At 34.9% G+C, this 17,556-nt stretch overlaps 1 protein-coding gene across 1 annotated transcript in view; it reads right to left on the reverse strand.

Annotated features, from left to right (window-relative positions):
• Nucleotides 1-13,004: 13,004 nt before the first annotated feature.
• The window catches only part of LOC129948278 (mucin-2-like), a 45,835-nt gene continuing 41,283 nt past the window's right edge, over nucleotides 13,005-17,556 (reverse strand). The window contains exon 3 of the mRNA XM_056059220.1: nucleotides 13,005-13,115. Within this exon, the coding sequence (XP_055915195.1) occupies nucleotides 13,005-13,115 (111 nt within the window). The remainder of the gene's footprint in view (nucleotides 13,116-17,556) is intronic.

Consider the following 17,556-nt stretch of genomic DNA (forward strand, 5'->3'; position numbering starts at 1 on the left):
GCCTTCTTACTAAGCAGTGCCCAGTCAGGACACCTATAACGTAGCTAATGTGCAATCTACTCAGAGAGATCAATTGGCACTAAGATCATCTCCGTAAGAGATTATCGAATATTTAGGACTGTTAGTGAGGTAGTGGAGACAGAATCTAGGAACTTTAACGCAGCTTGGCTATCCGAGAAGATGCGTATATCATTAGTTGATATAACGTTATCTCCAACCCATGATAAGACTTCTTTTATAGCCAGAATTTCAGCTTGGAACACGCTTCAATGATCGGGTAGACGAAAGGAGAGACTTAAGTAGTCTATCTGAGTATACGCCTCCACCAACCCCATCCTCCGTTTTTGATCCGGCTGTATAAAAGTTTATAGTCACTTTGAAGTTATATTTATAAAACTGATGATGGGGTATGGTGTAGTCAATATTACTGTTAATAGTTTTGAACGAGTTCAAAATAGTGGTGTGGCCAATTCCATTATTGATCCACAGAGAGAAGGCTTGAAGCCGTATGGCTGTATTAGCAGCCGTTTGCTTACTGAAAATTTCCAGCGGTATTAGATGGAACAGAACATGAAGTGAGGCGGAGGGGGTAGAGCGAAGTGCTCCTCCCATAGACAGGCAGGCTGTTTGTTGGACTTTGCTGAGTTTATCGCGATTTGTCGTTATATTTAGCTCCGTCCACAATACCGCTACTCCATAAGTTAGGTTCGGCCTTATGACCGAAATATAGCCAGTGTGTAATGCGGGGCTGTAGGCCCCATTTATTACTAATGGCCTTTTTACAGGAGAACAGGGCTACAGTGGCATTGTTTATTCTCTCTTGAACATTAGGTTTCCAACTAAATTTCTTATCCAAAATGAGATCCAAGTATTTTGCTTGTTCAGAGAAATTAAGTGGTACAATGTTTATGAGGGGAGGGTCAATGAGTGGGACTTTGTATTTCCTTGTGAAGAGGACAATCGTTTTGTAAGAGTTCTTTTAGTATATTGCGATGTTTACCCGTTACTACAATAGCAACATCGTCGCATAAGCAAACACTCTGTATCCCTCTCTTTCTAGAGTTCTAGAGTAGTTAGTAATTCATTTATTACTAAGTTCCAGAGTAGAGGGGATAGGACACCAAGTTCTGGCGTACCTCTGCTGACACATCTTTGTGCAATAAAATCGCAAAGTTTTGAATTGATAATCCTGCTTATCAGCATCTAAGTAATCAATTCTCTGATCGACTTATCTACCTTCAGAGATGTCAATACACGTGCAATTGCAGATGTGTCGACATTGTATAATGCACCTTCTATATTTAAGAAGGCAACTAGTGTGTACTCTTTATGATGAAGGGAATATTCGATTGTACGTACGGCCGGCGCACTACAGCGCTAATTGGATCTCAGGCTAAGTTGCCTTGAGATCGCCATTTCTACCTATACTGTGTAGAGCCGTTTCAACTGATTTCCCTTTGTTGTAAACGTGTTGAGCCTTTGAAAGGAGGGACTTATCAATACTTGACCTTAAGTGGATATCGATCAAACGCTCAAAATTTTTGAGAAGGAATGATGATAAGCTGATAAGTCTTAGGTTTTTAGGGTTAACGTGGCTGGATTTTCCAGCTTTTGGAATAAAAACGACTTTAACTTGCCTCCAAGACATCGAGATGTATGCCAATTTAAAGCATCCCTTGAAGATGTTTTCTAGGATGGGTATTAGAAAACTTGCCTTTTCTTGCAGTTCAGCTGGAATTATACCATCCGGACCTGCACATTTATATGGCTTAAAGCTGTTAATAGCCCATTTGAGTTTTTCCCTAGTGACTAGAACTTGTGGGGGATATAATGTATTGTCACAGCTATTTGGTACAATTTTATTTATAATATTAGAGCTGCCAGGAAAATGGACATCTAGCAGCAGGTTGAGCGATTCGTCGCTGGAATTGGTCCAGAGGCCAGAGGCATTGATTGGATTTTTGGAGAGTATTTTACGCAACCTGGATGCTTCAGAGCAATCTTCCACGTTGCTACAGAAGTTTCTCCAGTACTATCGTTTGGTTTTCCTCAGTCCTTTTTTATATATCTTCAGTGATTTTTTATATGAATCCCAGTCTGACAAGTGTCTAAAAGTTCGCTCTGTTAAAGAGTTTTCTGCATTCTTTTCGAAGTGGATCTAGCCCTGAGTTCCACCAGTGTGGTTTCTTTTTACCTCTTACTTCTATAAGAGAACATGCAGTATCTAGAGCTATGTTAAGGGTTTATGTTAGATTATTGACTTTTTCGTCAAGATCTTCAGTGTTTTAGGGGGTATTAAAGAGTTCAGGTTTTACTAAACTATTTAACGTTCTCTTGTATTTTGGCCAATTTGTTCTTTTTAGATTTCGAAATATCGGTTGGCAAGGTGATTCATTTATAAAGTTAAAGTGGATGTACCTATAATCAGAAAAGGAGTGATCTTTAGATACCTTCCAGTTCAAAATATTATTATTAATGAAGTCGGAGACAAGAATTATATCTAAAACTTCTTATCGATTTTTAGTAATAAAGGTTAGCTCTTTACCAACGTTACTTATGAGTAGGTTTGTGTTTAGAATATATTCGAAAAGAATATATCCGTGCTCCCCACACTGTATGGTGGGCGTTAGTATCACTTGCGATGATGAGGCCGATGTTGAGCCTTTGCGCTTCAGCTGTTAATCTCTCCAGGGTGCCACCCGGGAGAGGGCCAAGGTGGTCGTGGCCGAGATAGGCCGAAGCCAGGCAGAATGTTCCCCTGGCTGTTTCCAGAATTGCGGCGGGTGGTGATATCTCGATCACTGAAATTAGGGAGTAAATATACATTCAGGCTTTTTTACTAATATGCAATATCTGGGTTCATCCTCACCTGATGCATAAAGCACGTAGTATTTGGCATTCCTGATTCCTCGAACAATGGATTTAACAATCCATGGTTCTTGAATTAGGACAATATCTTCATTGCTGCTGGATAAGCGAAGAAGAAGAGAGGCCGAAGCCTTTATGGAGTGTTGGAGGTTAATTTGGAGTAACCGCAGCATTTTCGATCCCGTACTCCCGATCACCCTCCAACACAGTGATGTCGGAGTCATCTATATCAGCGGACGATTCTTAAAGAACGTCCTCATCTCCGCTGTCGTAGACCTCGGCCTCCATTGCGGAAAAACCTTGGTCGGTGGTAGGAGCTTCCACTGCTACTGGGGATACCAGGGATGCATCGTCTTCCGAAGGAAATATGACCGATGTACCAGGTTAATCAACAGCCGTTTCCGCTTGTATGGGTGTGGAAGGGGGAAGCGTTTGTGCCTCGACCCCATCTTTTTTGTAGATCCTCAGTGGTATTTCATCAAACCCGAACCTGATCACACCTTTCGATTGAGCCAGAGGAGAAAGGGACTCTGCATTGATGATAACAATTGGACCCCTGCAACCTTCCAGTTGTGAGTAGGAAGGGTTGGATTGGAGAGCCTGATTACTTTAAGGACGTGATCAGCTTCCTTGAATATGGCCGGAACCGTGATGCGAGCCCTTGGTCTGCAATGTCAATCTCTAGCTTAGCACCAGGCTAGACCTCCTCAAGTAGGCCAACCGCCAGCGTCAGCAGATTGCACGACCTCCGATCATCACATACCATCAACTTGATGTTTCCCTGATGCCAACCGCCATCTTTTGTTATGGGCGGTGGTCCCGGATTGTCAGACATGATCTCAACAAAACTGAAGGCCAGCTGTCCCTTGGCCAATATCCAGTTCTCGACAGAGATCGTGCCATCTACGTCGCTTCTGTCGATAATCGCGACTGACATTTTGTCCTTCAGAAGGTCATTGAAGGACATACTTGCCTTACGAGGGTCAAGAGAAATGGTGGTGTTTAGCACTTTGGGGCGTTTGGGTAGTGAAACACTATGCTCCATAGACCTTTGTCGCTTCGACGTTGAGTCTTGGCTGGTCTTTACGTTGATTTTAGGTAGGAAGCTCTTGGCCCAATTTATTTTGGCGGGGTGCTGAGAGTTTCCTCCAGCGCCTAGTTGTTCACCAAACGTCTGGAGAATCCTCTTAGCACTACGCATGTCCTTGTAGTAGGCCTTGGAGGGTCTGAACTTTCGCCCATCAACCCTAGGACCCTCTTTAGGATTTATACATGCATACCCGAGTCGAAATTTTGGCCCTATTTTGATCCTTAAGAGGATTTTCTTTCCTCATTTGCTTCTACATGCAGAAAAATGAACCTCATACCATCCTCAACGATTTTCTTTTGTTGTCACTGTTGTTGTCACAACAGATGATGACAATGACAACAATGATGGTGAAAACGACGAGAACAGCAACGACGACGACTCCACGAAGAATTACTATTTTTAAATTAATCATTAGTGTTAATAAAAACTGTTTTGTTTAATGAATAAAAAGGCGATAAAATTAAAATATAAATTATTTTATTTTAATTTTAAAAGACTTCTAATAAATAAAATGAGAGTGAGCGATAAAAGAAAAAGCAAGTAAGAGAGAGAGAGAAAAATAAATAAGAAAGAAAGTGAAAGAGAGTGTAATAAAGTATCACAGAAAGAGAAAGAAAGAGAGAGAGAGAGTAAATGAACAAAGAAAAAAAGCTATGGTCAAGATGAAAGAGGTTCATTTGAGGCTTTTTGCCGTCGTCCTCATTTGATCTTAAAAATCGTATTTGGTCCGATAACTGCCACTATTAGGTTCAAATGAGGAGAAAAATTTTAACGAAGTGATCCTCTTTTAAATATCTTTGAACCTCAGAGAACCTGAATTTTAGGGACTAAAATAGGGCCAAAATTTCGACTCGGGTATTGTCAAAGTATTGGCAACAGAACGTAAACAAGTAAAGAATTCTTTCAGTTCCATGTTTGCATTCTGCTGGTTCGTGTGACTTTAAAATCTTTGTGTGCTTATTAGCGGTATTCAATTGCATTGTTTGTTTATTGTGTGCTTTTTTATTGTTGTTAACATTTTTGACAAAAAAAATAATTAAGTGTGAACTTTGAATCGTGGGTAAGAGCGGAGATCACCACGTCACCACGTAAAATAGCTGAAGTGAAATCGTTGGTCAACACAAATACTTTTTCTAACAGCGAAATATCCCGCAGAAAGGCCTGTCGTGATGTGAATAATGAAAAAAGTTGAATGTGATGAAGAAAAGAACAGAAAAAACAGATACGAAAAAAGCTGATTTCCTCACCAGGGTCAGAAAAATGAGTAAGGAAAGATTTGCAACCACAGAGATAATAAAAACAGCGCATCGTACTAAAAAAACTACAGACTTGGGTTTTAGGGCCCAAACGCTCGTTAGAAAGCCAAGTGAACACCTGCAATAAAAAAAGCGTTTGAATTGGGGTAAAAACTTGCGAAATGAGGACGTGGACTACTGAGATCGGTAATTTGATACTAAATTAATTGAAAACGATGAAATATATAAAATTCGTATTTTTTATTATTTTGTGTGTTTGTGATAGATGTGCTTCAGTGATGAAAGCTCTTTTGAGATTTTGGACAATAAAGCTCAGTTTGTTCATCGAAGCGGTGGAAAAAAATGTATACTGATTGCATCGGCCACACTGTGAAGTACCCTACCAAAGTGATCGGCTGTAAAGGCACAGGACTGCTGTACCGCTTTACGTGGTAAATAGGATAATTCGACAAGACTAGTACAAAGGAGTCTTGTAAAATCGGTTGGTGTTGCAAATCAGACAATGATTCCCGGATAGAGAACCATACATTTTAATGTAAGCTCCATGCCACACGGACAAGTCCATAAAAACGTATTTGATGGGAGAAAACAAACCTCCGTTGGACAGGCCGGGTAACACCTCTAATAGCATAGAATATACTAACATAAATTACATACTTGATTTTCTTTAAAAAAAAAATTGCACAAAACATTATCGGCAGTATGAATACTACCGATAAAAGTTAAAGTAGAATCTTACTACGGAAAGGTTTTTGACATTGCTACGAGTCTCGAATGGATTTTATGTGATTTCTCAAATGTTGGTATGAATGATATTGCATTTGTATCTCGATGGCTGTGTTCGTTGAGTAGTTGTCCATTTGGAATTATGTGTCTTCCATTGGGGAAAAAATCAATTTGTTACTGTTAATATTTTTTAGTTTTGTTAATGAAAATGGACTAACTGGTATAATTAATTAAGTTTTGCCTCTGTTTCCACCAAAGGTTTATCTCAGTTTAGATTAAATAAATCTTTTTGGTCTTTCCACCGTACAAGAAGATTTAAAAATAATTAAGTTTGACAGCACTTTCTAAAATGCAAATGCTGTTTAGATGTGTGAAGTGCAAGTAAGTTAGTTTGATTCGTTACGTTACGTTAGTTTAATCAGTGAAAAACTGATTAGTTCAGCTTCATATAAGAATATGCTACTCCATGCCTATTTTTTGTAAACTAACTCCTCCACACAAGTTTTTCTTTACAAGTTTTGACTTACTCCTATCACAGTTATAAAAATAATTGAGGCGAGCTTCAAGCTCGCTTCAACACCACATGTTAATGTAGTAGTCTACGAACAAACCCCTCCTTGAAGAAATTGTTAAATGAACTTTTTTTTACAGAATCTCAAGTTCCAGATGTTTTCTTATCAATTCTTCATGAAAATTTTCCAATTTAATTAGTTATAGTTAGTTGTTTTTGCTAAGTTAATTTTTGATTTTCACAAAACTTTCTTTTATTTGTGTGGTTTTTATTTTTTGGCAAAACTTTTTTTAGTTGTACCAATTTTTATATATACAAAAATCTGGCTAATGATGTTTTCTTTTATACTATTTATAGAATATCAGAAAAAGGGCAGTTTTGATGATCAAATATTATTGCACAAAAAATTATCATTAAAATCGGGTTTCATGAGTTCCTAAAAAATAGTGTAAAAACAGAATAACCGTTCTAGGGGAGGAATTCTTCTAGAGCATTACAAAAATATATTCATTTTTTTGAAAGAAGCAAAGTTAAGAAAAAATTATAGAGAAAATTTCATAAAAATCATTAGGCCAATCTTAATAAAATGAAACTGCCCAATTTCCAAGTTTGGACTTAATCGACCCTATGGTTTTGACCGTAAACACGACAACAGACAAACAAAATACTAAAGATTGAATGATTCCCGAAACAAATATCTTCAGAACGGAGACAAATCTTGACTTTAAGTTTTTTCGGCCCATACAAAATTTTGTTGGTACCATTGGACAATTTCTTGAAAGAAAAATCTAAAAAAGAACAACTAAAAATTGATATTCCAATTGAAACAAATGAAATCTTCTTCAAAATATTGTTGTCATCATTACTCAACTTTTATACAAAATAAAATTGAATTTGACTTTTTAAGAGCATTAACGTGAAGTTATCAGTTTCCATCCAGTCCCTCTTTGTTCACTGTAAACATGATCTCTATTTTGTTTTAATAACAGTTCTCTCTCTCTCCATCGCCAACAACAATGGTAACAAATTGCTTGTATGATACCTCCCACTCCATTCCATTTTCCACTCGATTCAGTTCAAGTTCAATCCTGTTTGGATAGTGTTCTCTCACGATCGGTTCGGTAGTAATTAAATATTTATTTTCTCATAAAGATTTCTTAGAAAATGTGATAAAAGTGTAATGAAAGTGTAAATTAATAATCACAAAGTGTAAAAGAAGTAAAATTCGCGAGTTTTTAGATATTCCTTGTGTGAACTTGTTATTTCAATGAAATACGTTTCGAAAATAGAATCTAACGGAGTCATTGATTGTGGATTTAGTAAATACGTTACGTCCCATTGAGTTTTTTTTAAAGTGTTTTTCAATAAAATATAATAATTTCGGTTGTGTTTTAATAATGTTTGCTTTTGGTTATTATTGTACGCGGGTGAAATTCAACTGCTTAAATTTGAAAAGTGAAAATAGAACTGAGTGTAATAGCTAGCCGTATACATACTTATCAATGTGTAAGGATTTGATGGTGAGTCTATTTTTGATTTAAAGTACATACCCTTAATACCGTCCAACAGAAGTACTTCCTCACAACAAAAATAAGCATAACATAAATTTCCCATTGGAATCGTTCTAATCGGTTCGATATTTGAAAATTTTGACTTCGAATAATTGAAAATATTGAGACTACTCGAAGTTCCGAATTCCCTTAGTATTAATCCACAGTTATAAGTTGTTCGTAAAATGTAAACAGATCTTTGTACATCCTTACATTTAGGTACTTTTTTCGTCGCCTACATTTCAAGATTTAGTAAAGATACGTTTTGGTATACAAACCTGTTAAAAGAATTTTAAAAGAATAGGCTGGGGTAAATTTAAACTTTAAATATTTAAAAAAGAGGCTCGGGTGCAACCCACACTCTTAACTTCATATCAAATTGTCGATTAATCTTGCTTTAAAGGTTTCTTATTTAACAAAATATAAATTACCAACAACACTTTGCATATACAGTTGTGTTCATAAAAAGAGCAGTGCTCTCCAAATAAATAAAAAGGCCTTCAATATTAACGTTATAATATATTTCATTAAACTTCTAATAACAAACTAAAAAAAATTATTCATAATAACAGAAAAGAAATATTATCGAGTTTTTACCATTAGCTTTGTCAAAGTAAGAATCGTTTTTTAAATATATGGCTGTTCATAAAAATAGCAGTGCACGACAAAGTACTAGATCTATTACGTAAGAAGTAAGAAAAACTGTAAGAAGTTATATATAAGTATTGTTTTTTATGATACTTCGCATCTACGTGACACCGAGTCCACTACAACCGTTGTTAACTTCCAACCACAAATTTGCGATGGGGTTAAGGTCGGGTGATTGAGCGGGGCACTCCATAACGGATAACTTTTTCTGCTCAAACCATGGTTTTGACTTTTTTGACGTATGCTTTGGGTCAAAGTCTTGTTGGTTTACCAAACCAACTGCATTTTCAGCATAGGGTAACATAATCTCCTCGAGAATTTTCACATACTCGGTTGCATTCCTTATACCCCCATGGGATAAATATTCCTTTCACCGTAATATGAAAAGCAAGCCCATATCATAATTTTACCTCCAAAACGTTTCACTGTTTTTATAGTGTACCGTGGATAGTATGCTGCATTTTAAGGTCTTCTCACATATTATCGATGACCCTTGGACCCAAAAAGGACGACTTTGCTTTCATCGCTCCACAGAACATTCCTCCATTTCTCTTTTGCCCAGTCTCTATGCACTTTAGCAAACTCCATTCTCTTTGCCACATGCCTTTTCGTCAAGAATGGTACCTTGCGTGGATTTCAGACTGGTAACTTCGCTTATTAAAGACGTCTTCGTATTGTGACAGCGCTAACAGACAGTTGAAGTACATCTCTTATTTTCCTAGAGCCTATGGAAGGGTTCTGTTTTGCTAACTGAACAATTTTTCTGTCAGTTCTTTCAGTAGTCATCCTTTTTGGGCCTAGCGTTTTCGGTTTATTTTGCCATTTTAAGGCGTTACTGACCATTTTTGCTGAGCAGCCTAGGATGTCTTGAATATTTTGGTAGGTTTTTCCCTCCAAACGCAGTTTTCGAATAAGTTTTCGAATTTCTTCGGTGCAGTGTCTTGACCGTCTTATTGTTTATTTTTAAACTGATATTTATTAATTTTGTATATGCTTATATGTTACAAAAACTTAAAACTTTATGTAGTAAAATATTTATTTGCCGAAAAAAAAAATGAATTTTTAACACTTTTTAATTATAAAATCAAAACCACTGCTATTTTTATAAACACTCTATATCCAGAGAGTTTGAAATAATGGGTGTTCACCGGGAAAAGTAGAGTATAACTTCAAGCTAAAAGTCTCTAATATAAAAACGAAAGACCGTTTGTAAGAACTTTCGTTCTTTAAATAATTGACAATCTAATTAAATGTGACCAGCACTGCTATTTTTAAGAACACAACTGTACATATGTATGTACATACATAGTTTGATTTCAAAATCTATTTTTGTTAACGAAATTTTTGGTGAAAAGCAATTTTTAAAAGAAGCATTTTTTTTAAATTTTAATTTTGTATGAAAAAACTAACCGTTGGATTTTTATAAAAACAATATAAATTTTAAAAACGATGTTTAATGGGGAACCCATTAAAACCCAGGTTTAAAAAAATTCATTAAAAAGGTTTTAAAATTCCGTCTTCTAAAATACTGATTTTTAAAATCCCGCTTATTCAAAATCCCGATCATCTAGAATCCCGTTTTTTTTTTGACAAAATATTTGCATTAAACTAAGTAACAATAGGAGTCAAAGGTTTAAAGTGTATTGGAATCCCGCTTTATAATATCCGAGTAAAACTGTTTTTTTTTGCGTCGCATAGCCTACAGTAAACAATTGAACTAAAATATTTATGTAAACAGTGTTCTTGAAGACAGTAAACTCTTTTAATTGTTTTGAGTTTGCTTTTTGTTTTGATTTAAAAAAATACTACTTAATTTTATATTATTATCTGTTGATATCTTATAAGGTTACAATCAAATTAATTTAGACAAGTTTCTCAGTTTGCAATTTGCAATCAAAATTAATTGTTTAGTTTTAAAAATCACTCGATTTTTTAAAATGAATCAACTAGGTTTGATTGCAAAACGGGTATAGTAAAAAACGGGATTATAAGAAACAGGATTAAAAAAACTGTAAATTCGATTTTTCTTAAAACTTAACCTAATGTTGAGAACAATAATTCTTATAAGATAATCTCAATCTTTAATTTTTAAAGAATAATTTTATACGGATATCAATTTTTACCAATTTTTGGTAATGTTTCGTTTGGATTTGTTTGTAAAAAAAAACTTTCAATTCGATTTTTCTCAAAATGTTACCAGACCTCGAAAACTTTTTTATTTGTTTCATAAAATTATTTTGCAATAGAATTATTTTTGTTCGTAAAATATTTTATATTTTTTTGTTTTATAAAAAAAAATCCGATGATTGGATTTTTTTCCAAAAATATATTAGTATGGTATCACGTTACAATATATAATATAAAATTCAATTCAAGCCGCTAGCGGCATTGGTTCGTCAGATATTTTGATTTAACCAAATTGTTCAACTTTTTTTTAAATTGTTATGGTAAAAAATCCACCCCCACTTTTTTTCTGTGAGTCCTTTCTGCATATTTCTGCATTATTGTCTATTAAACAAATTTAATTGCAGTCTATATCTCTACTGGTTCTTGAGCTATGGACGACGAAAAAAACTTCCCGAACGTACGGACGCACACACGCATGCACAGACATCTCTCTAATAATCTTTTATTTAAACTCTAGGCACCTTGAAAAGTCGAGAAACGCCTAAATTTTCAATTCGAAAAATCGGACTGATTACATTAAAGTAAAGGAAAGTAGTGTAAAATTGTGTTGATTCAATAAAGTTTTCTATTAAACAATTAAAAAAAAACTGGTATTACCTTCGAGAAATTGTATGTTTCAGAAAAAAACGTTTTTGACATCTGTCATTTTTGTTTGCTAACATCGAAGTAACAGTTATTCAGAACCTCGCTTGATAATCCAAAACCGCCTTTGAAATTTTAGTATTTCACTTGACATTTCAAAACATTCCTCGAAATCTCCAAACCACCAAATGATGCGATAAACTTTCCATTTTTGTAACCATCTTAGAAAACGAGCAATTTTGGACAAAGTGTTGAACAAATATCAATGTTCAATCTTTAAATGCTAAGCATTTAATTTTTGTATAAACGCAATTTTACAGAGGTGTGAACACAAATCGAAATCGATCATAAAAACTCATACTTCTGTAAATAATCGTTCATAAGGTCTTTAAACTTACTTTGAACATGCATATGTATGTATGTATGTAAGAAACAGCTTATATGCCATCTAGGCGTTATGAATATTGAACTACACTATTTTGAGAAGAAAGGGAGATTTAACTTTTCAAAAATAGACTTGGCAATAATTTTTAACCACATTTCTGATATATTCACAAATATAATCTTATACTGGAAAGTATTAAAACATCAAATCAAAATGCATCAACAATTCTGAATAATAAAATAAAATTTAAACTTTAAAAGTATATACGGGTACGATACATATAGTTCGATATTATGTCCTTATCGTCCGAATATTATTTGATGCAGGTACTTACTTTCGAAAATATATCCTCCGTCCGTTTTTCCAAATTACATAGACTATTATGATGATGTTTCATGAATATTTCATTCGATGCATTGATTCGAAGAAAATGTTCTTCATCCTTTATTTTGTTATTCGTCCATTATGTTCGTCCGTTTAAGGTTATTTTCCATCACCATCACCATCACCATCAGAATCATCTTCATCGTTGTCCTTTATAATTTCTTATGCACAATAAATATGCAATTCTCGGTTGAGAGAGAAAATCAAAGTCATGAATAACGCTTCACTTATTACCTACACACTTACACACAGAATCTTCGGAGAAAATATGAAATGCTTCAAATACACTCACATATACCTTTAAGCGGAATAAATGGAAAATTTCCGATTTAATAATAATAAACGTACATAAGCTGTGCAACGCAGCATCTATACTATATCGGTACGGTAGAGCATGATGAAGCTTATTTTATGTAACATTGGATATTTATTTTAGAAAGTCTTTATTGTTTTTGTTAAACTTTATTAAGCCCTTAAGGAGCCTTATCGCATGTACACACAATCTGATCATATTGATGAAAGACAAAAATCATTTTTCTTTTGTCTTGAGAAAATAAATTTGGTATCTTAGTCAGTAGTATTGTGTGCCAAGCAAAGTCTTGGTTCTTTTTCATATATTTTATTCGAAGCTATGATTTAGTTTCCAACATTAGAAAATGGTGAGATTTTTCAGTTGGTTTTTCTAAGTTTTATTTAGTGTTTGTTGCAACTTCAGAGTATAGAGGTCTACATCAAAGAAGGCAACTTCCACTCTGTGTTCAACTTGAATTGCAATCAGTAAGAGGTTAATAGATAATTCTATGTTTTATATATGGAGTTAACTGCTATTATTCAGTTTATCCGCGGCGGCGTTATTGCCCATTGCCCCACTGGCCAGGACTAAATCCGACAAGAATTGCCTCTTACACTCAAAGAAATTATTTAAGATCTGAAATTGTTGATACTTCAAATATTTGAAAAAGTAATAAGTTCAACAGCATTTATTTGTCATTATTGAAAAAGTTGATTCAATATAACCTTTCGAAAACTTATGTAAATTTATAACTTAGATCTCATTACTTTTTTGCTGAAGACTTAATAAGTTTTTTTTAATTTTACTGCTTTTGCAGAAGCCCCTGGTGATATAGCTTTAGAGTTTTTATATCCACCAATCCCTTCCACTCTGGTGAATTTCATCATTCTTTTCAAGGTCATGGAAACGCTGATAAATTTTCAGATTAAGAAATATCTTGAAGAACGGAAACTTCTTAATGACCGACAGTATGGCTCTCGTAGCAATAGTTTCACTGGTGATCTCATGGTTCATCTCACCGAACAGTGGATCAAATCTTTACATCGTTTTGGAGAAAGTTATATTATTGCACTTGATATTTCAAAAGCATTTGATAGAGTTTGGCACCAAGCTGTCTTATCAAACATGCGTGCTTATGGTATCGTTGGATGAGAAATTACCTTAATAACAGTTCAATATAAGTTTTATTAGATGATTTCAAGTCTGAAATTCATAAAATAAATGGTGGTGTCCCCCAGGGCTCTATTTGTCTCCGACTCTCTTCCTTTTATTCATAAATGATCTCTTGTCTGTCACTTTTAAACCATTAAATTGTTTCGCCCACAGTACCGTCAGCTTTTCATATTAGTTTCTAGATTCAAATCCATGGCATTTGGATGTGGATTGTGGAACTTCAAAGGCAGCGTATGATACGCTCATTAAATTCTGATCTTGACAGCATTGTCTAATGGGGAATCAAAAACCGTGTAGAAGTTAATGCTTCGAAGACTCAATGCTTTCTCCTGTCATTAAAGTGTAACGCACCCCCGATGCCACTATCTATGAGTGGCACTTACATCCAGGAAACCAATCAACTATCAGTTACTTGGTATGTGTATTACATATCACCTCTTATGGAATGATCACATATTCGATATCGACAAAAATGCTGCCAGATGCTAAGGATTTATCCGACAATGCAAGAAATTTTTCACACCTTCTGATCTGGCTATAATCTACAAAGCTTTCATCCGTCCAAAGCTTAAATATAATTCGCATATCTGGGCAGGTGCCCCTAAAACAATTTTAAATCTCTTGGATAGAATTCAAAAAAGGGCTTTAAAAATGATAGGCGGCAGAACTATGATCGAAACATTTACATCGGTAGAACACGCCGAAATGTTTCATGCCTTTCGTTATTTTATCGATATTTTTAAGAACAGTGTTCTGTCGAATTAGTTGCATTCCACCCCTTCAACGATTCAGCCGTAATACTCGCACTTCTAGGAATGCTCATCAGTTTAACCTTGGGCTCAATTTCGAGCGTACTGTCAAGTATAGAGATTCTTTCTTAAAACGCACATCGAGAATGTGGAATGCTTTGGCCAACCCTATTTTCCCTCCCATTTTGATGTTCAGAACTTTAAGACCTTCCTTCCCTTTTTCCCCAACGCTCGTACTGTGTTTAAATGTTAACATATAAAGGGTACTAATAACCACTTGACTGCTTGTAAATCTTATAAAAAAAAATTAGAAGTATGTTTGTATAAACGATTCAAAATACAAGAAAAGTGGGTGCATAACACGCCTACTTAACATCATATTTTGGATTTCTCCTTTGTTGGATTATAAATAAACTTATGAACCGTTCAATATATTGTATTGGATAGGCCTTATTCTGAAATCAACAAAATAAAATCTGGTGAGCTCAAGGGCATTGTTCTGTTACCAATACTCTTTCTCATTTTTATTAATGATCTGCCTGAAACTTCTCATCCAATTCGTTGTTTCGCTGACGATAGTACTTTTAGCTTCTTATACACGTTTTCAATCTCACGCCCCTCTTTGGAATTATATGAGTATTAATTAGAAATAAACAATCGGCGTGGAATTCAATGCTGCTAAAAGTCAATTTTGTCTTGCATCATTAAAGCTATTTTCCGCTTCTTCCAATATCTATGGATGGTCAGTTCCTTTCCTTTGCCTAAACAGTTCCGCCGTACTATTTACGGTTGTGAGATGATAGTCTGTATACCAACTTCATTCTACTGTCAAGTACAGAGATTCGTTCCTAGTCCGTACTACACGAATATGGATTGCTTTACCGCACTCAATCTTTCTTAGTCATTGCAATATTCAGGAATTCTAATTGCCTTTCCTAATGCTCACGATGTCAAGAAGTGATCATTATTTTGTTGAGTCAGTCAATTACGGTTTGTTGTGATTTTTGCGATTTTAGAAGTGGTGTATCTCAAAAACTGTTTTGGCTTCAGAGCGGAAATTTAATAGAATACATGTCATCAACTATGTTAGACAAATTTGAAAAATTTTATATTTGTGTTTTAATATATTGGATCCGCAGTTAGAGGGGGGTTCAAAGATCAGCTAAGATGTTCCTGTAACAAGGTGCCACAACTTGTGCCCTCTGATTCCGAAGATTTAATTAAAATACGTCATCTAACGATACGGTCTAGAATAAAAAACGAACTATTCTTGTCATTCTAAAACCATAAACTTAAAATACAATTGTAAAGTTAATTTTTAATAACGTTTGATGATGTCAATTAAGGATTAAATCAATCAACCGATTTTAAGAAATGAACCAACATTTTTCAAAGTTTTGTTAAAAACTAAAATATTTCTCAAAAAACTAGTCCCTAATGCGTTCATTAATTGTATTGACAATTTAATAACATATGTAATTTCTTTCAGTGTAAGTGCGTACACCAGTTATTTTTTACGAACCAAAAGTGTGCAATTGTATAAAGGAGCTACTTCAAGTGTGCAGAACCATTTTCACTTTGTCTAAGCTGAGAGTAGTCTATCCATATCTGCCCAATGGCGGTGGTGTTATCATCAACAAAATCCTCATGTAGACTTCTACTCCATCTCACATCCCTTTCAGTTCAGCTTTCACATCCTCCTATCCTGGTTGTACTGTGTGCTTCCCGTTTAAGTACACACTCAATAAAGTCCAAGGCTCAACATCAATTTGCTGCAAAGTGCAGCAGCTACCATAGAAGTGGTCTCCAGATCTAAACTCATCGTGATACAAACAAAAACAACCAAAGAAAGATAGATAGATGATATACCTATATACAGACATACATAGATAGATAGATACAGAGGGTAAGGAAGCAGTAAAATGAGTGCATTCTTTGGATTAAGGTGGCCAATAAGTTTCTTTTGCAAAAACTCAAGAAATCCTCAAACAACACACATATACAGTTTTAACTTTACCATAGAGTGGCTTCCGCTTCCTTTCTTATTCTGTGTTTTGTGCTGTTACACACTGCTGTTACAGAAGCAGCTCTACCATCGCTCGGCAGCAGCTATATCTACTCGCCTAGTAATTCTGATGGCACTGTTTGTTGTTGTTGTTATTGTGAATCTCTTTGTTGTATCTAGAAGTCTGTAGTATATTGGCAGACATCAGAGTGTAAGCAAAGCTAAAGGCAGCTCACAAAACCTATGGTATAAGATACTAAGGTATTGGCAATATAGCAATATCTAAGCCATCACCGCATATATCCTTACCATGGATGGCGTTAGCTCTCAGTCGACTGTCGAGTCATTCCCAAACAACACAACATCCATGCAACCAATTGAAAGGAGAAAATTTTCAAATTACATTCGATTTTGTTGAAACTTTGTAAAGGCAATTGAAACTCGGGAAGCTGATTCTACGTTATATAGAAACAGCTACAGAGTAGGTATGGAGAAAGATAGCTTCCTTCGGGATAGCAGCAAATAAAATCAACTCAAGACAGTGAAAAGAGGAAGCATTAAATCTATACAAGTTTGTTTGTATTTATGTGAGTGTCTTTGTGTATTTGTTATAATATATATACGAGCATGCATTTGATTCTGAGAAAAAATGAAAATTGTGTTTATCTACGAAGATGTCAAACAAGAAATGGTTTAACACAGAAAATATTGTGTATCGACTTCGACTTCATTTCGTCAGTACAGTTCAGCTACATATCTATCTATTTATATGTGTTTATACAGACATAGTTAAAGACTATTGCACTACTTGCATTTTTACCCAGAGGCTATTTTAATATTGATCCTTATAAGAAAAGACAGATAGTGTAATGAAGATGCTGTTGTTTTGACTTTGTTGTTGTTTTCTTAATGGAGAATAACAAAAGTTAGGTACCCAGGTACTGTAAATATCTTTCGAAATCAAAATTGGAATTCGATCAGGAATTTAAAAAAGATGATGAAATCGAAAATGAATTTGCCTCTTAAAGGGTGGTGTAAACAATAGGTAGTTTTTCTTGAACCAAAAAATAGCGTCGCATTGTTAAACGTCTTTTAATTTTTTGTATATACAAGTCCTTAATCTTATAAGTACCGCTTATTGAAAACAAAT

Source organism: Eupeodes corollae, chromosome 1, assembly GCF_945859685.1.
Source record: "Eupeodes corollae chromosome 1, idEupCoro1.1, whole genome shotgun sequence".
Taxonomy (NCBI): Eukaryota; Metazoa; Arthropoda; class Insecta; order Diptera; family Syrphidae; genus Eupeodes; species Eupeodes corollae.